This window comes from Schistocerca americana, chromosome 3 (assembly GCF_021461395.2).
Source record: "Schistocerca americana isolate TAMUIC-IGC-003095 chromosome 3, iqSchAmer2.1, whole genome shotgun sequence".
NCBI classification, from domain to species: domain Eukaryota; kingdom Metazoa; phylum Arthropoda; class Insecta; order Orthoptera; family Acrididae; genus Schistocerca; species Schistocerca americana.
The window spans coordinates 594874905-594897518 of record NC_060121.1 but is presented as its reverse complement, the minus strand read 5'-3'; the positions used below and the strand labels follow the sequence as shown (position 1 = coordinate 594897518).

General features: G+C 40.5%; 1 protein-coding gene across 1 annotated transcript in view; it reads right to left on the bottom strand.

The window, feature by feature from the left end:
* LOC124606618 (zinc carboxypeptidase-like) overlaps positions 1-9566 on the bottom strand; it is a 43026-nt gene extending 33460 nt beyond the window's left edge. The window contains exons 1-3 of the mRNA XM_047138603.1: positions 9449-9566; positions 5083-5245; positions 207-343 (exon numbers count right to left, since the gene is read on the bottom strand). Of these exons, the coding sequence (XP_046994559.1) occupies positions 207-343; positions 5083-5238 (293 nt within the window). The 5' untranslated portion in view covers positions 5239-5245; positions 9449-9566. The remainder of the gene's footprint in view (positions 1-206; positions 344-5082; positions 5246-9448) is intronic.
* Between the last annotated feature and the right edge of the window lie 13048 nt (positions 9567-22614).

Sequence of the window (22614 nt, the reverse complement as noted above, 5' to 3'; positions counted from 1 at the left end):
ATCAGCAAGTCGTGTTCGAATGATTTGAATACGTTTTAGAGTAACGTTAAGTAGACATCAAATGACGCATTCATATCGTTTGATAATGATTGCTAACAAGACTAAACCGGTATGCTTATATTAAGCTCCAAAACACTTTGTGAACTTTGAGAGCAAACGAAAATTCAAAAATTTGTAACTCAATATCATTGGTGATGGACACTTACTTTTGCACGTCTTCTACGTAGACAGAAGACTTCATACCCTTCTTTTCGAGCGCTTCCAGAAAGTTGTTCTGCATTTCCGGCGATACCATGATGTCTGCCGTCCTGTTGACGACTCTGGCATCCTTCCAGAAAAGGATCTGTTTTGGAACAAAAATCACCAATTGTGTAACTCATTTTGTAAAAACTATAGATATCACCATGGCGTTTACCATAAAATTTACTGTCGTTTATATTGTGGAAGACAGCTTGTTGGCAGCTGCCTCACGTCTAGACTTGGCGAAGACCGAACATTCTGGAAGTAGAAGAAAAAGATGGCGGAACAGCAGCAGGCTTTCAGTGTTAGAGGATAGGCTGCTAGAGCACCGTCAAAAATCATGAAATTTTTCATCAGTCTTTGCTTTGCGACGTACATTCAATTCTATTAAAAATGTTTTATAAACTAAAGCAGACGAACCCGATCGCAAAATTTAAGGGAACGCTTGGACACAAAGAAATTTCGTGCTACCTCTAGCAATATTGTGTTCTACAAGCTGTAAAATTATCTTCAGTAGCTGGTTATTCACTGTTTGACTGTTGCTAAGGGACAGAGACATTATTGGACAGGAATAATCATAGGCGATGATGTATTACATGAAACACAGTACATACGTAATAGAGGTAGAGCGGTATATTTATAACGAAAAATGGTACAGATATAATCACATGGCAAAGCAGGATAACAGACATAAGTGACGTTCATTTCTACGCAGGTCAGACTCTTGACATAAAGGTCGATAACGGACTCTGAATGAGGAGCATGCCCTCCTCGGGGACTAACGCACATTTCGCACCTGTTAGTCATGTTGGCTAACAAGCTCTTGAGGAGTCCCTGAGGGTTATATTTCCACTCCTTTGTCATGGCGGTTTTCGGTACTTGCGCAGTTCTTGGAGGGGATGGCTTCTAAGAGCATCTCAGGCACGCACTGTAGGGTATAAGTCCACGGAGTACGAAGGCCATTCCGTACATTCTATATTTTCACTTTCCAGTGTGTCCGACACCTCAGCTGCCCAGAGTAAGAGGACATTGTCATCAAAAAACGGAAAATCGGGACCCCTAAACAGACGGATAAGATCCTCAATAATCTCCCTGCAATACCGCTGGCTGTAACGGTACCTCGCGCAAAGATATGCTGCGGCGTTGGACCATTGTACATAATGCCTGCTCACATCATAACGCCTAGGCCATACCGATGACGTTCATGAACATTCCGTGGTGCGTAAAGTGTTCCCATTTCTCTCTCTCCACACTAACTGGTGGGGACGAACACATGCCACAGTGAAGCGGGATTCGTCGGAGAACATCACTCCGGACCACTGTAGCTGACGCCAATCAATACGCTCCCTGCTCCAAAAAACTCCTTCTAGACAATGGTGTGGTTGAAGTGAGATGCATTTAACAGGCTTCCGAGAATACTAATCAGTCTAATTTAATCGCCGCGAAATGGTTCTGGTAGAGACACATGTACCGGTCATGTTTGCAAGGTTTGCAGAGACCTGCCTAGGAGCGAGACGTCTGTTCCCTGACGGCACTAGGGCTACGTATCGATCCTTTTGCATTATGGTGGTTCGTCGACGACAACCAGCTTGTTTTAGCATAGAATTTCCACCTTCAACGGCCATTTTAATCGCGAGATGACACTTTTGGACACTCCAGTTATTTTGGCCACGGTAGCGACGATTTGACCGACGTCGAACCGTGAAACTGCCCGTCCACGTCGTAAGTATTTAAATGATTTCTTGCAGATATGTTGCCGCACCACATGGAATGTCGCACTAATCAGTTCGGCAATAACATCCGTCAAACTATGTAATGCATAACTCTCGAATCCGTAGAGAGCGATCGTGCACAGGCTTCGCTGCAGTTAACAAGTCCCGCTCTCTACATTTTCTTTTCCTATCATTGGTCGGGTGTTCCGTAGCAATTGTCGGTTGTTCTGTAGCAACTGTCAGTTGTTCCTTAGCAAGTCTCGGTTGTGCCTTAGCAGCTGTTTAGCAGTGTAGCCTTTTAGTGAAGTAAATCTTAGGTTTTGAGCACGTTTCCTGGCTACCAGATACATAGCTCAGCGTTGAGCAGCTTCCTTTGTTTTTTCGGATGTTCACAGATCTCTTAAAATGTTTATGTGCTTGTTCAAAATGGTTACCTCTATTTAAGTTTTCCGAAATAACTGTAATGAAAAAAAGTAACATGCATAAGCTTAACAACTTTGAGAGGAAGGACAGAACCTGGTTATACCGACAGATGATAGGAAAAGCCGAAAAATTTAGTTTTATGAAATAGAAAGGAAAGAGATGTGTTATGTTGTGTGCTAGCTGGCTAATTGCGACTGCCTCTTGTGTCTGAGGCACACGTTCTGAGGTACATATCTGTAAACTGTTCGGCTGTATCCAGAGATAATTTAATTACCACAGTATGACACTAAGAGGTTTTAGTGAAGGCTAGAGTCGATGTGCGCACTTTAACTCCATAGTTTGTCAACTACAGCTGCAGTCTCTGACATCATTGAGGCACCAGCTCCAGTGGCTGATCAGCGTATGCATTGCTGAAGCTGCGGCTAATGCAAACCCGCTCACTAGAATAGTCGTTGTAGCTGCAGATATTGACACGTAGCTCACTTATTGTCATTGCCCAACAGCAGCCTCCAAGCGAGTGTTTCACCTCAGCCTGGTAGTAAAGTAAGCGTTCCTTCTGAATTACCTGACAGATAATGCTGTTAGTAGAAATATACTTGATGTTTCAATGTCTCCGCACCAAACGTCTAGAAATGATAGAGTGCATCCTAGGGAACAACTTCTGTTAGAGGCAAAATGTTCGCTGATGCTACCTCGCGATGCTAGCCATTTTTTATTATTGATTATGCCCCTGAGAGACGGGAGGGATTAGGCACTTTGCGAAGTGCTTATGCTATGTGTGTTGCCTATAATACAGTCATCTATTCCACATTAAACTGGGTGGGCCGTATTTCTAAAATATCTTTCACCCCTTAAAGACACTAATTCTTAAGATTTTCTTGTTGAAAATCATCTTAATCACTTTAACAATTTACGGAGGTCGTGTGTAGATGCAGCACACCTCACTAGTAGACCCTCGAAGTTGAATGAAATCGCCGGCCTCTGTGACCGACCGGTTCTAGGTGCTTCATTCCGGAACTGAGCTGCAGCTACAGTCGCAGGTTGGAATCCTGCATCGGGCATGGATATGTGTGATGTCCTTAGGTTGGTCAGGTTTAAGTAGTTATAAGTTCTGGGGGACTGAGGACCTCAGATGTAAAGTCCCATAGTGCTCAAAGACATTTGAACCATTTTCAATGAAATCTCGTTGTCCCAAACACGGTGAATTATATGAAAAGACTACTGGGATCGCTGAAAACCGTAAGCGAACGTTATGTCGCTAACACTTCTTGTTCCCCATCACGTGATCTATCAACCCTGAAAATTTGATGCAAAGACTTTGTATCTCCCTCTATACACTTAGTGATTCATTAATACAGTTGCGTTGTTGTTGCTACCAAGAACGTCACATGTTCCAAAATTTTAGATATCAAGAAAAAGCTTTTGTCAAAGTGACGCCATTTTTAAAAACAAGCGGAGCCCTGCAACTACATAACACTTCAAAGTAAATTTTATGTGCACTGTTTTACTGTATGAACTGAGATAATTGTAACTGCTAAAATATTTACTGGGAACTCAGTTCTTTCATTTAAATCCTATAAAATCTTGTAACTGACAACATGCAATGTATAATTATATATCACTATCTACATATACTCAGTGTCTTAAGTTCTTGAAGTGTAAGCCCAACATTTACGTTTTATTTTACATCTGTCTTTAACTTTATACTCTATGTGGTTTCTTCGTTTATGAAGGATATGTTCTTCCGCACGCGCTCTTGTGTGTGTGTGTGTGTGTGTATGCGTGTGTGTGTGTGTGTGTGTGTGTGTGTGTGTGCGTGTGTGTGTGTGTGTGTGAGAGAGAGAGAGAGAGAGAGAGAGAGAGAGAGAGAGAGATGTTCAAATCGTAGTTTGTGCCACATCATGCTGCAAGCCTTGTAGTATTCACCATTACGTCAGCCAGATTCACCCAGTCAGGGTACAAGTAAATCACCCTTTCTCAGTCTTTCTATTTCAGGCCACTTTGGCGACATGTGTGTCATGAAGATAAGACGAAATAATTAGGACAGTACGAACACCAAGGCTTGGAGTGAATAAAATTTCAGAGCTAGAAGGGAATCGAACCCAGGTCCCTGCAATTGAGAGTCAGTGACTGACCACTAGATGTGGTGCTACGGATTTCTTATACTATACAGTCCTAAAAGATGACCCTTGTCCTAAACCACACCCATTCTGTAGCAATCCAACTCGTTCATCAGCTTGATGTCCAGTGTTTCATTTAAAAGATTGCAGGCAGCTACAGAATCAGTGTCTTCAAAAGGGGCATGTTTCTCTACTAACCCTCGGAGTGGATTAGTAGTTTCGGAAGGACTTCAGGTGGAAGTAATGTAAACAGAACTGCCAGTTACGCATTTACTGTCAGTGAATTGACATAATACAGCTGGCAGAATTACTTGAAAGATCCTATTACCTTACAGTCGCATTCATTGACCCTCAATAACGAACAGAAGTGTTATTTCTAAGATATGGCTGTATGGTACCGTGGCTTTGTAAGTGAACAAATTCTTATTCTATGAATGATTCGAAAAACAGCGAATGGCTAGGGCTGTGCACTATCATAAGCAGTAATAGCATGATAGGCTGATTTCAAAAATAAAGTAAATAAATAAGAGAACTGCGAGAACTGTCAAAGTATCTACTTGAAACTGACATGAGCAGAGGGTACTTACGTCATTGTGGTACTTGCCGGCGAGCGCGTTGAGGAACTGCACGTGGTGCTTGTTTTTTGGCGTCACGCGATACACACGGTGGCCGTCGAAGCGTAGGGGCTCCCCGGCTGCCAGCGACAGCGCCGCCAACACCAACAACGCAACTCTCCACAGCATCCTGAAACTGGAACCAGTGTCCGTTGCTACACTGCAGCAATCTTTGTGAGGTTTTACGAGTGTGTTGCACTAAGGAACTCGAAACTCGCTGGAAGGACAGTAACATGAAAGGGTCTAATATCAAGTTTTTGCAAACGACCTCTGGACAGTGTAATTGAGGTGAAACATAACTATTGCTTCAAAATTTGTCAATTGCTGTTGCTTTATAATTGTTCATTTGTTATTTTAAAAAATAATGGTACCTGCTTTATTTGCCAAGTAGTAGGATTACAGCCAACGTTTCACGAAACAGTGTTGCAGAAAAACGGAAATTTCACTTAGTTGTGTTTGTTACATGATTTTTAACGATTTTAGTAACGCCTAACTCAATAGCGAGGAGTCAAATCGTTTCATTCTTATTTTGGTGCTCAATCCCCTTCAGCAAATACTGCTTATAATTGCTTTCCAGAATTTCGTTGGAGACGTGATTTCTGTTGTTTCATTTATCGATAACACCCCTCGGGCGTCTTTAAGTTGGCAACGGAATCGCAAGTTTCCGTCAGACGCCGATAGCAGTGGTGCGGGATCCGGTAGAGCTGGCAGTGCACGCCAGCTGAGCCGTGCCTCCTGCTGCGGCCGCGATATAGGCTGGCTGGCGGCAGCCACACAGCCCACTCGCGTTTGGAGCCTCTCCGCTGTCTGATGCTACGCAGACGCCGCCTAGTCGCGGCTCCGACACCATCGTCCTTGTTGCAGTGCACGCAGCGTCTTCCTTTTTGACACCGGTGGCTCGACTCTTTATTTCTTGCAGCGTCATTTGTAAGGAGTCTTCGTGCGCTTGGAGAAATACGAGTTACGAAAATGTTATGTTTACTGTTTCATTTGTAATTTGTTCCCTAATCATTTCTGCTCCTGTCCAGTTTTCCTACGACTACAGTTGTCGCACGACTTTGCAGCCCACCTTTCCTTACCGCCGTGAAAGTAGTCGTACACAATAATTTCACAGGTGATGAATTTTGTGATGGTTTGTTGTTCCAAAACACGTCCATGATGTGTGCAAAATGACTGAGGAGAATCAGAGGCACCCTTAGGCATATCGAAGACTGACGTTTATTCCATTTTACATCTCTTCCCACTGGATACTGGACAATTTCATTGAAATTTGAAAACAGGCTTGTGTCAATCAGTGTAAGGAAACCCTCAGAAAATTCCACTGAGGAAATGTAATATCTTTATACTTCATCATAGCAAGAGAACAAATGTGGATATTTTCATTCTAATGGGAAACTACGTAGTTAATTAACTTTACGGCTATTCCAAGAGAAACCGAAAGCAATAGTAGTGGTTCGTTCATTAAGCACTTTCAAGAATATTATCGCCTGTTTCTTCCGTTAAATTCAAAATATCGCTATCCCTGCCTTAGAGACACGAGGAACAGTTAATCCTGAATCGTACACAACAATTTGTTTTCCACAAGTCGCCAAAGGGATCAAAAAAACAACTGAAAACGTGTTATCATTCTTCACGATCGCAATTCCACCTGTCACACAACACGTTGAGCAATTGATTATTTGACAGAGAAAAACATCGAATTAATTCCTCATTGCCCCTATTTGCTTCATTAATTGTCTAACGATTCTTTTAATCATCTTTTTGGGGTACCAACACCAAATTGGATTAAATGTTTCCTGAACCTATTTCAAGACAATCAAGAAGGTAACTTAAAAGTTTAAATGGAGAACATTTTGAAGCCCAGTAGACGATTTCAGTCTAACAGGTGTTTTCCGCACATTGTTTTTGTAAAAATTTTAAAGGGGACTCGTATCGAGAAATAGAGTTCCGTTAAATTTTTCTGATTTTCTCTCTGCGTCATAATGCACAGTGCTAACAAATGTTTCGACTACCGTTGCTGGCAGCTTTCATCAAAATGTCTACTTGTCATGCGTAATAATAATTGTGATTTGGCCACATCCAACAATCATCAGGCAGCAATATAAAGTCTCCCTGCATATAGGGGAACAAATGTGGATATGATATTCGTTCTAATAGGAAACTAAGTAGTAATTAAATGTTTGGATGTTCCAAGATAAACCCAAGTCAACAACACAGATTCGTTCGTTAAAATATATGAAATACAATTTTTCAAGATCTTGGAAATTTTTTTTTGCTAAGCAGTCAATTAGTCATGGAATCCAAACCTTACATTACGAAAAAAAACGTACAATATTTGGTTCAAAATGTGCAGTACATTCATACATCCAAAAGCGTGCTCCTTTTGTAAGACAGATTCATCAGACAAACTGAGTACAACCGCCGACAACATATTATATTTTAACAAAAAGTCTGCTGGTGTATGAAATTCGCTGTGATTCTACTTTTACTATCCTTCCAATGGCCTATAAGAAAAGGACGACTACTTGAAATTTTATGATTGATATACTAGCAGTTTCAGTTTTACAGCTGAATTCAAATCATCTGTAGTGAGAATGCGTATACTACTCTCGACAAGCAATAAACGTTTATGGCGTTAAAAAGAGTGTCTATTCTGAAAACAATCATTAGCGTTTTATTGTATCTTAGTACTCTTTCAGATTAATATTCACTCCTTTTCAGTGTAGAGTTTTGTTTTTAAAGCCATAAATGTTCGTTGCTTGTAGAGAGTGGTATACACATTCCCATTATAACTGGTTTGAATTCAACTGTAAATGGGTTACCATCAATACACAGTACCCTAAGAGTGCAAAGACGAAAAATATCAGTGGCCTAATAAACTTACTGGACAAAAAATTAGTCATCTCATTGTGCCCGCACAGATGAATCGTTAAACCTTTGTAGATGGCGCAGCGATCAAATCACGTTCTCATCCAGCCGTGCACTGCTTGTATGTGAACGCAACGCAGCGTCGATCAGCGTGACATTTATGTTTCACGCGGGCATGGCACTTATACATGAGTAAATGTAAGGAGGTAACAGAGTGGCAAAATGTGGCAATCGTGTTTGGCTGCTCCCATGGACATATGGTGGGTGAAGTTGCTGGATTTGTTGGTGTTTCGTAATGGACTCTTTAGCATTTCTACAAGAAACTGTGCAACACATATGGCCACGAAACACTGTGGCAGATTTATTTCACGGGTAGTGAATAAGAATCGGTTCCAGACTCGACGAGAATTATGCATCGAATGAAGGTCCATCCCCACCTTTTAGTGGGAGAACATTGCGACGGAAACTGCATAAAATGAACATCTTAAGTCGGTCACCTCGGAAGAGGCCAATTACTCACACAGCCACTTAAAGACAACATCAAAGTTCATCGGGATGAAAGAATACATGACTGGTATTATGAACACTCCCTCCGCTGTTACATCTCTATTGGCGTGCAAAATCACCACTTTCCATGGAAGATCTGTGAGACACTTTGGAACAGCGAGCTAAACGCCGGTATCAGCATCCCCGCAATTTGGAGGAACTGCGCGATCGAAATCTCCTCAATGAGTGCCTCAACCCGGATACGACGTAGCCTCACGAACTTGTAGTCTCACTTTCTAAGCGAATTCGTGTGGTTATCAAGTTCAGGAGCAGAATTACGCGGTACTAAACAAACGTTTTGCTATGATTTCTCTAAGGCTGTTTACATTTTTGTCCGGTATTGACTACGGGTAATACTAATTTCGTGTACATCCTGAGTTAAGCACAAGGATTTTAACCTGATATCATTACCGGTAAGTTTGACGTCTTTCACGTACACGAATGAGAAATGCTGCTGTGTTCTGTAAGCATTGGTGTAAGTTGTTACGTTCTGTAAGCGCTTGTGTAAGATAGTTTTTTGACAATTTTGCTTTGTGCATAGGAGCATCTGATGATGGGGCTGACAGTTTTAAAATCGGCTATGCATTAAAGAAGTTACAAAACCTTTTTGCAGCCCGAGGCTATTTTATTTATAACTTCTGGTCTGGTTTGTATCCAAGCTTTTCCTACAGTGGTGTTTTTATGACCAAGCGATCATCAATGGATACAATCACTCTACAAATGGTGCCGGTATAAGATTATTAACAAACATACTAAGGCTTACGTTATTGGTCAATGCTGTCTTAAAAATTAAATTGTTACTGTGACGAATACTGTCACTTTTATCAATAAATTCCGTATTTTAACGTAAAAGTAGAAACGTACTCCTGTAGATCTAGTCACTTTGCACTAACGAGAAGCTATGGCAGATCAAGTTCGTACTTACTGTAGTGTCAGGTCCGTGTGATAGCCAAATCTCAGCGCCGTGGTAGCTTTATAGTGGATGGGGCGTCTTATCAAGACACCTGCGCGGCCAGCAGGCCACAGGGTCACCCGAGCACGTCCTCCTGATATCTTCAAGTGCCGGTTTATCAGTCTCGAGGGATGACTTGATACACTCATTTTGAAATCAGTTCACAGACTATACACTGCGAGATAACAAGTGAGTGGGTTTATCCCTTAACTTCCCAGCGTGTCCATGCGGACGCAGTTGTTGAATAGTTTTGTTCTTTCTTCATTGTCAGCTTTCAATTCTTTTTAGCTGTGGCTATCATGTATTCTTGTCGGAAAGGGTCTGAAATTTACGTTCATTGTTTTAACTCCTCATTGTTTCCGCGTACAATGTGACTGTGAAAGTCTGTGTTGTAGTAAGTGCTCTGATAACAACAATGGAGCACACTGAAATGAAGTAAGTAATGTTCTATGAAGAACTACTTCGTTTTCCAAATTGAAAATGTCTGCTGCAAATTTAAATATGTTTACTGAGATTTTGATTTTAGAGAAGCTGTTATCCATCGATTCACTTTCTGTTTATGAAATTAGTATTTCAGACTTGTCCATATCGACATGTTCGGCAGTTGCAGGGTCGAAAACGATTTCGTTTCTTTTTACCTTTTGTTTCGTAACAGAGGCCTGGTTGAATCTTGACAGTCTGGTTTGACTGTTGACAACTCAATAGTTTTGAATTGTACCACAAAAGTCAGTAGATCAAATGACTGTAAGTGAATTTGTCTTTGTTGACGTAAATTGGTTTCTTAGAATAATTTTTTCATATGTTGCCTTACTTGTATTAAAATATGCTGAAAAAAGAATATCTATAATTGAATTTCAATGTCCCCAAAAAATTTCAAACATGCAGCTAAATGCCCATCTTGTTCATATGGACACGCTACGTTAGAGACACGATAAGACAGAGAAAGATCAAATAATAGCTTGTATGCCCTATTTAGCTGTATAAGAAGTCAATAAATTGAAAATAACGTAAAATAACCAATTTTGAAGCATTAGGATAGTTAGGGTTAATTGTAAGAATGACACTACCATTACTTTTGGAAATACCCAGAGCTTCTTTCACGGTTGTTTAGGTAATAGATTATTTGTGGAGAAGTGAGAGAAAATCAAGAATCGATAAAAAGCCTCATGTAGAGGAAACTACTAGAATTGTAACGGATGAAACCATGATGAATAGCTCAAAACATGATTTCGCATATGTTTGATCAGAGATAACCTGGCTATGAAATCGCTACAGATCACGTTATTCTTGGAAGGGTAACATGAAGTAAGTAATGGAGAATGTCACTTTACGAGAGTCGGATGCCCTGAATAGAAACGCATGGCAGATTATAACGGAAATAATTTGACATACTACCAAAAATTGGATATCTTGTCAATTAATGCTGTTTACAATTGCAGTAATACTTGGGAAGCAGTCTCGATAGAGACAACTTGAATGCTAAAGATAACACAGTTCTTCAAACGTTTATCACCTTCTTACATAGCCCTTTCCCATTAAAAATTGCAAGCAAACATGCACTTCCAAGCATTTCAGCCGTCAATGGAGAACGTGCAATTAGAGAATATTTAACAAGACACGACTGTCGTTTCGAAGAGGAACACTTCAAAAATGTTACTAGCCACGTTCCTGATGACCATCAGATTTCGATGAGGGTCTCAACTGCGACTGACTGACTAATTCATCGAAGAATTGTGAGATACGATGTTCCGTGCCCAGTTCTCAATTATGACACATTTGCACTCTATGGATAACGTCCAGTAGTACAAATTATGGGAGTGAACTGCTTCGCTGGATAGATAACACAGTTCTTCAAACGTTTATCACCTTCATACATAGCCCATTCCCATTAAAAATTGCAAGCAAACATGCAGTACTAATGTAACCTATTTGAATAGCAAATGGCATTAGAATATCATTTAAGAGGAAACTGGATGTCTTACAATATGCAGGACAATATATCCTGGTAACAGAATTTCACTACAGAAAATACTGCAAAAGTGAAGAGAAATGTCATCAGACAGGTTAGAAGAATGCACTACATCAAGTGAATCAGTTGCTCCCACAACAGACCTAAAACTGGCATCAGGGCATATTGTGGATAGTCAACATTTCACACTCTCTAGTATGAGAATGAAACTGCTAGTGATTCACCTGAGTTGTCTAAAATATTTAATAATCTCCTCTTGTTAATAGTCTGCATTTAAAATCAAAATTTTATTGGTACACGTAAATATGAAGAACCCCTGACTGCTGATGTTCCGAGACAACTGCTTCACATGCAGCTGCAGAAAACAATCACAAATGAATTTAAATCAGTTATTACATTAGTAAATAATAAATACTCCCTGGGTATGATGATTTTTCAAGTAGAATTATGAAGAGCAGTGCACCATACATCATTTCTATACCCAATTGCTTGTGCAACGTGTCATGTGACAGTGGCTGAATGTAATGTAAATTATGTCGCTAACAGGTTAGTCAGAAACATCAGTTCGTGGCATTCAGAAAAAAGATTATTAGTTAAATGTAACAAAACGCAATGCACACTGTTTATGACACGATCTCTCATAAAAGCGAAATATTATCGTTTGTAGGTCAGTGAAGTCGACCGTTTAAATTCCGAGGATTGAGGGTAGATGAAACGCTTCTTGGAAGCACCACCTTCAAGAACTTGATCAGAACCTCAATGCCGCTATCTTTACTATAAGAATGATATTCATTGTCTCTCTCATACTGTAAATCGGAGGCTTGTTTCCTTATTTTGCTTGCATTCACGCTATTATCTCGTATTGTGTTATCTTTTGGGTAACTCCCTGCAGTTTCCAAGTATATCTTTACCCCAAAGACGTGCAGTCAGACCATGTGTGTTGTCATTTTGCGAAATTCGTGTAGGCTGTTGTTCAGCTGTCTCGGAATTCCGATTCCTTTATCTTTGCACATATATTCCATCATAGGATTTGTTGTCGACAATATTGTGTCATTCAGATTAAAATGCAACGTTCATTTGGTGAAAGCAAAATGAACAAACGATATGCAGTTCCAAAATATTTGTAGAGAATAGTGAGCACTATTAAGCACATTTCATTTTCAGTAGGCTTCCAGCAAAATTGAAAAAGCTGAGTGATAAACCCCAAGTACTCAAAACCAATTTGAAATGTTTTCTTGTGACACACTCCTTCTATTCTGTTGGCAATTCCTCACGGTAGTCGAGAACGTTTCTCTGTAATGTGTTATTTACTCGTATACTCTCTTACTGGTTTTTCGTGTTTTATTAATTATTTCGTTTATAAATTTTCTAATCATCACCTTGTAAACTATGTACTGACTCGTCCCATGAACAAGTAGCAGTGACTCACATTGTCCCACGAAACCTGATGGATAAATAAGAATAAAAAGTGAGTGGGTCATAGCTTTTTCAAATACAATTTCACTTTCCTCTTCGACTGTATAATGATCACACTCATTTACTCCACGCGATCAGATGATTTAGACAAAGTGCCGTTTTCAAATGCCTCATAATTTAACATAGTTACTCTGCGTGTGTGCTTACAATGTACGGCTGTTACTTGAGTATACAGGGTATCCGATGAGGAATGGTCATTATTCAGGGATATGACAGAAACGATCATTTGAAGATACAAGCTTCATATGCCGAATCCCGAATAGTTAATGTTTACAAGTGTACACAATCGTATACAACAGTCTGTAGACATTACAACATGCGTTTTTCAAAGTATCAGTCGAAAAGTACGTATTTTTAACCCAGTCGTCTCTAAGCATTATCGTAGATTGGTAAGTGCAGAAAGTCGACATTTGCTGATAGTAGGACTATTCAGCACCATTTTAATAATGTGTTGCTATTCCTTCGCAGGTTGTTGAACTGCAGGTTCGGAAGAAAAATGGGACCTTGGAAGAAAACCTGTTTTACGTAATGTGCTGAAAACTTTGGTGAACCCTACGACCTGGAATTCGACGAGTCGGAAAGCGCCTGAAGGCATTCTTCGAGAGCAGCAGAAGCATTGTCACCGCAGAAGCCATGAATATACACCAAAGGGCGCCGCAGGATTTTTCTCACGTTTTTCACGGAGGGTGGTTCCATCTATACATTACACGATTATGATATAGTTAGTTTGTCCTACTTACATAAGAATAGGCATTTATGCTACATTTAAATAGCGCGGTTTTCCAATGTGAATCTGAGAATGCATCTTACGCCTATATTTGAATCCGCATTTCTGGAATACACCTCTGCTAGTGGCTCGCGCGGTGCGCAGTGTGTGTGTGTGTGAGGGGGGGGGGGGGGGGGGGTAGGAACGTTTCGGTTGGAGGGGGGGAGGGTCCCGCACAAAAATGAAACAATACGTTGCTTAGCCTAGGAGTCGGGAGCAATTGTTTGTGTACGGGATTTTGCTTTCTTAAATTATGAGTGGCGTAAGATATTTTCTATGCAAAAAGTTCTACATCGATGAAGCTACTTCTCACATAACGGCATCCGCTTCAGATATGTTTGTATACGTACTCAAATTAGTTCCTGAGTCATTTGTTGTCCTTACACATATTAATCTCGTTACTCTCTAAAATTGAATTAGTGAAGTTATTCCCAATTTCACGGGTGTTGTACACGCGGTAAATCTCGCACGTATCAATCGTTTGGTGTTGTCATGTCTGGTTTACCGGTTTGTTTGTTTTAATTTAAAAAGTACGATCAGGATGTAGAGAGTTACGAGGACTGCACTCACTAAAATACCGAAATAGGATTGACTTTACAAACTTCTGAACAACGAAAAGAGAATATTCACTGATTTCTTGTGAACACTCTCTAGTTCAGTTTGAGAGTGTAAACGAACATACGTTAGTCAACAAAAATCTATTCTTTTGTTTAAAGCTGCCAGTAAATATATTCTACAAAATGAAGCGCCCGATTTGACTAGCAGTATCACAGCTAATTCATTAGTAGATATTGGGTTGTGTTTGGACTCTAGTTACCAAGTAACTGACAATCTACGTTTGAAGTTACTAAGAAATTCTTGGACGCCTTATAAAGCGTACAAATTAAGAAACGACGTAAGACGTGATCGTAAACGAGCCTTTTGATATGAAAGGCTTACAATTTACCAGGATTTGGAGTACTCGGTAATAGCTAAAGGACCTCTGTCTGGAATATGTGATTTCTTTAGACCTCCTCCAATACAGGGTGGTTTACAAGGACAGTTCGTAATTTCTCCAGTTTCATCAAGCTGCACAGTCTCATGTGAAAATAAAGTGGCATCGTGACGCCTTGGCTTCTTTTAAAACATCTGGACTATGGACAAAAAGGAGTTAAGTGTTCATAAATGCTTACATGCAGTATATCACAATGACGTAGAAGAAAATAGTGCGAAACTTCGGTCACTTGTATCAATAATTTTATTTTGCGGACAGCATTATCTTCCACTTAGCGGGAAAGTCAGTGGCGGCTCTGTTTAACGGATGTGCTACAATTTCGAGCTGAGTCTGGGGACGAGATTTTAAAATATCATTTAGAATCGGGAGGTGAAACCCTCTTTTGCATATCTCATCAAATTCAACATGAACCAATTGAAAGGCTTTGCGATTTCCTAAGAAGCAAAATAATTGAGGAGGTGAAACAGGCTTCTGCTTTCTTCGATTTTGGCATATGACACTGCCGACATTAGTGGTACACATCAATTAGCGATTGGAGTTCGCTGTCTGTGTTCTGAAAAAGGTAACAAGAATCCAATAATTTGAGAAGAATTTTTGGATTATGTGCCTCTCCAAGAGTTGAACGCAACAGCCATATTCAGGTTAACTAACCTAAGGACATCATGCCCGAGGCAGGATTCGAACCTGTGACAGTAGCAGTCACGCGGTTCCAGACTGAAGCGCCTAGAACCGCTCGGCCACCCCGGCCAGCAATGACTGGCCATATAGGTAGTGTCCAAAACATTACTAAAGATAAATATCCTAAAGCCCTGTTCTTTCACTGTGCAATCCATATCGTAAATGTTGTCATGAATGACATAAACGATGGCAGTGAAATGAAAAATGCTGCTGGGACAACAAAAGACATCATACATATTTTTAGAGAGAGTACATTGCTGCGACATAAAATCTCAGATCCCTTTCGTGAAACATGTCGGACAGCAAAGTACAAGAACATCAGAAAATTTTCTAAAAACCTTGGGTATTATTGTTATACGAGCTCTAAAGAGCGTTCGCACAACGTATCAAACTCGAGAACGAAAATCAAAGCATATCATCTCTACACGACTGCAATAAGTCCAATATATAGTGTAACGCTCTTAGAGATTGCTGCCTATTCTGCCAAACATCCAAACATGAACCCATGTTTAGTCAACTTCAGCACGTAAATATAAACATAAACACGATAGCATAAATAAATAAACGTCTACCCTTCAATCACACCGAAATAATGCCTTGATGGAATTCATAGTCATCTTCGCGAAACCTAAAAATATTGCGAAGTATTAGGCCCTGAATTTAATTGCCTTCCAGTAGTGGCAGGTCAGACATGCAAATCAAATCAACCATTCGACGATGTAGAACCAATTCTTCAACAAACCTGTATTCATCTCATACTTAGACTGTAATTTCCTCTCTGAGAGATCAACTCACAAAAAGCATTTTTACTTGTGCAGCTTACTTTAAACAAATCCTCATTTTTGCCGATTGCAGTAGGTACAGGAGTACAGAATTTGTACACAGCTTTTTTTACAGAATTTTATTCCTGACACTACCACGAAATGTTTAAGATGTTTCCTAAGAGATGGAAAGAAGGGTGAACCGTCGAATGAATGATTATGTAAGATATCAATCGTATGAGGAATCATGAACAATGTCTGAGTGTTTTTTTAACGACGTTGCTCCATTTGTAATAATTTTTATTACAAATTATAAAGATTATTACAGTAAAATAATGACGAGACGATTCAAAAAAATTTACCTAACTGTGGCTCCAGCCAAAATAAGAATTACACAAGCAAATGATGGAAAAACTTTTTTACTGAAAATACCTTATTCTCATGTTTTAAAAAACTGTATCACCCACCATTTCTTCACATTTTACAGTTAAATTTATTAAGCGATTTTTAAAGAATTTAACAGCTTTTATATAGTTAAAATAATTTAAAAAGAGGTGTAATGAATGTAGATGACGTTGGTAGCACTGCTGAAAACCATCTGCTGGCAAAAAAGGTCGATTCTATTTTTGTGTTAACAGATTTTGTTTTGTTTACTGTCATCCTAACCCCACTTTCCCGTTTCCTGTACATGTGCTCAGTGCAATGTCAAATCGTGGTTGTAAAATCTCTGCTGACGGTTTTTGTTATATTTGTGGTGAATTTGTGACTAAAAAACTCCAAAGAAACATTACACACTTTGTAAAAAAGGTTTAGCCATCATACTTTGGATGTAAAGTTGGTGATCAAGATAAATCTTGGGCGCCACACAAGGTATGTTATGTGTGTTTTGAAGATCTGAGAAAACTGCCCAAAAAGGAGAAAAAAGGCTTTAGATTTGTTGTTCCTATGATATGGAAGAAGCCAAGATATCATTCCTATGATTTCTACTTTCGCAGTGTTGATATTACTGGTCAGAATTCGAAAGACAAGAAGGTAATAAGCTGCCCTAACGTTCGATCCGCCACCTGACCAGCAGTGCATGGTGTAGATTTGACACTTCCTGAACCACCAGATGATTTAAATTCTATTCCAACAGAAGTATTTTTTGATGTACTACCTGCTCTAGACGAACCAGATGATGAATTCCATTGTAATACAGAAAGTCTAGAGCCCAAACTGTTTACATAGACCGAGCTTAACAATTTGTTTAGGGGTCTGGGCTTAACGAAAGAAAAAGGTGAATTGCTTGGCTCTAGATTAAAAGAAAAGAACTTATTGGCAGTTGGAAAGAGAGAGCAGCAATTGTCCGAGTTTTTTCAACAAGAAGGTGATTTAGTCTACTGCTCAGACATTCCTCGTCTGATGAATGAGTTTGGTATTGGACACTAAAAGGAAGACTGGAGGCTGTTTATTGATTCATCCGAAACTAGTTTAAAGGCTGTTTTATTACACAATGGTAACGTGTATGCATCTAACCCTATTGGACATTCTGTACATATGCAAGAAAACTATGAAAACCTAGAAATAGTGCTAAATAAAATAGGCTATTCTGCTCATAGTTGGATGATATGTGGCAATCTAAGAGTAACATGCATGCTCCTTAGTCAGCAAGGTGGCTTTACCAAATTTCAATGTTTCTTGTGTGAATGGGACAGTGCGGCTAGGGATCAAGACTGGTGCAGAAAGAATTGGCCTGTGAGGGAGTCCTTAAAACCTGGTGAGAAGAACATTCTACATAAAAAACCTGTAGCTCCAAAAAACGTACTGCTATCAGCTCTACATATAAAATTAGGCTTAATGTAACAGTTTGTAAAGGCTTTGCCTATAGATGGTCCGTGTTTTAAGTATCTCTGCCAAAAGTTTCCACACCTTCCAGAAGCTAACCTAAAAGAAGGCGTCCTTATCGGATCTGACATTAGAAGACTGATGTTTGATGTTAACTCTGTATCCACAATGACCTTAAATGAGAAAGAAGCATGGGTATCATTCAAGAAAGTCGTTAATAAGTTCTTAGGACATGAAAAACACCCAGAATATGTTTGTATTATAGCTACAATGTTAAAGAGGTTTAAAATTTTAGGATGTTTAATGAGCCTGAAAGTTCACTTTTTGAACAGTCACCTTAATTACTTCGCAGACAATATCGGAGATGCTAGTGAGGAGCAAGGAAAGCGTTTTCACCCGGATATTAAAGTGATGGAAAACCAAGGCCGCTGGAACACCAACATGATGGGGGACTACCGTTGGTCACTTCACCAAGAAGTTCAGCAAGCGACTAATCGTAGAAAAAGCTACACAAGAAGCTTCAAAGGAAAAAGAGAAAAAACACAAATCAATTCCAGCTGACAAGTGAAACCTCTGTTAACACATGTCATTGTTTTAAGTAGCTTACTGTAAATACAAACCATGCTTATTTTGTAACAAAGCGTTTCATTAATTTCCCGTTTACCATATAGCATAGGTTTTTTATACTATGTAATAAAAATCATATTGCTCGAAAACTATAGGTGATACAAAAAAACTAAGGCTAGATTTGGATTCAGCTCATAGAAAATCTACAAATATCAGCTACCAAAGTAAAAAAAGTTTTTCAATAAAGTATTTCGTTGGCATGTGGTATCAATTGGCTACACAGTTAATGGACCAAAGGGTTGAAATAATGGCAAAGCAGGAGCATCATGGGAAGATTTACATGTTTCCTATCATTGATGGATATTTCTCCTCTTTGACCTACAGGAGAGGGGGCGGCTGTTCTTCAATTAGCAGGGTAAAAAGCATGTACTACACTAGTGGGGTAGTTAGTCTGATTACCAACAACACTTCTAATCTTGCATGTTGTGAATGACATATGAATGTAGAGATGTGCACATGTTATATTAAGCTAACAGCCATGTCATATGTTTAGCACGAGAATAGGTATGGCTAATGTCGTGCTTTTGCTTATCCCATGCACATTATTAACATGAAAGGGGCCCAGATGAGGGCGAGGGTGACTTGCCGTCGCAATGCGTAAGGAGCCAGGCCGCGACCGTGTGTCTGGTGACGACGCTAACCTGGCTGGCAGACAAGAAAGGAAGGGCTCTTTCCCTAGCTGCTGCTCCATGTGGTGGCGGCCCCTGGTAGAGCCACGAGGGCCGATGTCTCGTGCAGGGAGATGTGCTGGTGAGTTGGCTGAGAGAGAGTTAGCCAGCTAATCCACGCCTCCCTGTCCTGTCGCACGTTGTCAAGGACGGAACGGGCTGAAATTTTGCACACCAATATGATGCTGGAAATGTACCCTTCTTTCTTCATATGGGAGCACTCAATCAAGCCACTCCATAGCCTTGCACCTCTGTGCTTTCCAACGTTGTAGACACCCAAGCTATTGCCTGCACGTCGCATTCGAATCAGCAAACTGATTTCCATCCCATATGTTTTAGATAGGGTGCACACGTTGTGGACTCTAATAACTTCTTCCAGTTTTTGCTCTTGCATGAGCTATCATCAGCTCTCTGTCTTGGTGCAGACGAGTTGAAGTCACGGGAGCGTCCTGTGTGAATGAGACTCCAAGTGTCGTAGGGAACAGTTGCCTGATAGTGGTCCTGAAGTCCGTGCCGGCTGTCAAGAAGCGACGGAAGCAGACATGTAACTGCTACCGCTGCACGTGACAGCAGATGGTCCAGAAGGTATCTCCCTCGGACGACCACTAGGGAGCACCTGACAAGACAGGTAATGGAGGCCATGGGATCCATACCATTGTTGCAGGCACCGACACGCACTCCACTGACTCACCACTCCCCGTGCAGAGACACAAACACTGTGCCACGCCCATCTGTTGGTCGAAGAGTAGTGAACCGCGTTCCAGCGTGTGTCTGACAGTGACACGCCCCTGTGTGTGTCTTATGACGCTCCCGAAAGAAAGAACTAGATCAGAGTATACGTTCAGTGCATCTGTGCTTTTCTGTAGCAGACATTGCACCCAATTCCGTAAAGAACTTGTTTTTTTTAAATTGTGTATTAGAATTAAGTCAACATCAGTGACGCATTCCTCGTTCATTTTAGCATAGATCGCAGTTACAGACACATTAGGACATCCGAAACTCTCAATATCCGACACACTAAATCTTTTTGCCTCAATATGAATTTTATTGAAAGGTCGTAAAGACAACCGAAATTGTATCTTATTCACTGAAGATCAATCGATATTTTCATGTCTAAATAGGTTATTTTCACACATCAATATGAACTGCCATGCTCACATTCCTGACTATTTATTTCCTTAAAAAACGCTCGTAATCACTGGATCACCATAAAATTCTTGTATGTGTCTACTTGTATTTTTTTATGCATCTGTTTTTCCAATTTCCGAATAATAATGTCATAATTTAGCAGGAATGATTTTATTTACATATGATCATCCAGCAACAGAATCGCACTCTAAAAATATTTGAACTGTCACATGTTTATAAATTGTTTAAACTCGTGTTTACGTATCTTCCTGATTCAACGATTTATTATTGTCTGACACCTTTTTCAGTAAACAAAGATTTAACTTACACCATTTTACAACATATAACTATGGGCTTTCTTTCATACGTCCGTTTGATAGCGGCATCAACAGTCACGTTCGTGTAGGTTGTCGGTGAATGAATTGGAGCATGTGCGAGTGGACCTTCTGTCACCTACTATTGAAGAACAGGTGCCCATACAATGACGCCGCAGTTATAACTGATACCTTTATAGTAAATGTTGACTCTGAGCGAGCTAGTGTGAGAGTGCTGTCAGGCTACTCATTTCTTATTCAAACGCCATTTTTGTTACCAGTTACGCCTGCTGTCGCAACTCTGCTTTCTTTTCAACAACAGTCCATATTTTCATTCATTAAATCGTGTGTATGAGATGGGTGGATGAATGTGGTGCCACTTTACTTCATGTATCCAACACAATTAATAGCATTCCTTCCCTCACATTTCACGTATTTCTACCGGTTCCCTGACCAGTTGTGATGGGTTGTAGTTGCCCCACTACCTCACCTTAGTGGACCATTCCCACTCAGAAATTTATTGGACGAAGGAGGCAATGAAAGATTACAAGCTGTCTGGCTGGCCTCCTTCCGTAACAAACTAACACCGCCTTCCACATGTTATGACTGGAGATACGCAGAGCAAATGATCCTCACCTCTTTATTTAACTCTGACTACAGGACTTGATTCTGGGTATTGCAACTGATAAAAGTGCAGGGGTTGTCTGTCTGAACGTATGTCGCTTTAGCCAAGAGGATTCAAGGGAACCTTGCAGTTCGTTTCTCCCTCAGTTGGGGAAGAGCCGATGCACACAACGCAGGAAGTAACCGGGCAGTCCAATCGCCACTCAGATTATTTAAGTCCCTGGATTATGAGGGCAGCAGAACCATTCAAGTGAGGCTTGCTGAACTCTCAAGTCATGTGATTTTCGATGTTGTGACATACGGTATTGTCTGGTGTCCAGCGAGTGGGTTTCAGTCTTAAGGGCTGGCCCATTACGTGATAACATCTAGAAAGAATTTACTATTCTTCAAGAGACCTGGCCTGCTGCTGGGGAAACGGGACCTGGTGGAAATCCCATCGCGTTCGCTTGACATATTGGAAATTCTGAGTTGTATGAACAACGCTCTGATTCAACTATCACCTCTACAGACCGAAATTTCCGCAACAAACTTTGAGAGGAGCATATGCCCTATTTGGCCCTCTACTTGATATATTTCGTGGTGGGAAGTTAATTTAATATAGGAAAATGGTTCAAATGGCTCTGAGCACTATGGGACTTAACATCTGTGGTCATCAGTCCCCTAGAACTTAGAACTACTTAAACCTAACTAACCTAAGGACATCACACACATCCATGCCCGAGGCAGGATTCGAACCTGCGACCGTAGCGGTCACGCTGTTCCAGACTGAAGCGCGTAGAACCGCACGGCCACACCGGCCGGCTTAATATAGCAGTTTCACGCCGTTGGACAGAAGTAAATAACCTTTTTTCCTGTTAAGTTCTTGCTGCCGTGCCGGCGACTTCACGTGTTCGAGTGCTGAAGTGGTGATCATTCCCGTGGTTACACTGGGACGTCATCCCGACGACTTAGCGCTATCTGCAGATTCCGGGGTGTTGCTGATCTCTTTCCGACCCGCATTTACATGTCGATCAAGACAACAAGATATTGGCAAGTATGTTGGGCAGCACTAGCTCATTAGGTAGGAGTTTACCATTTTATAAGGGTACACTGACGCCACATTGCCGTTATATTCCAGATACGAAGATGGATTCTTTTAATTTCCGTTTGGACGTCGAACCACAGCATAGTAAAATTCAGATCCGTGGGGTTTATTTACATCATTGAGGGAAAGTGATGCTTGAATCCACTATCCTCTCCTGTACATCCAACTTGTGCCGATTAATCGTTAATAAAACACCAATCATTTGGATTCGAATTTCATTTAAAGC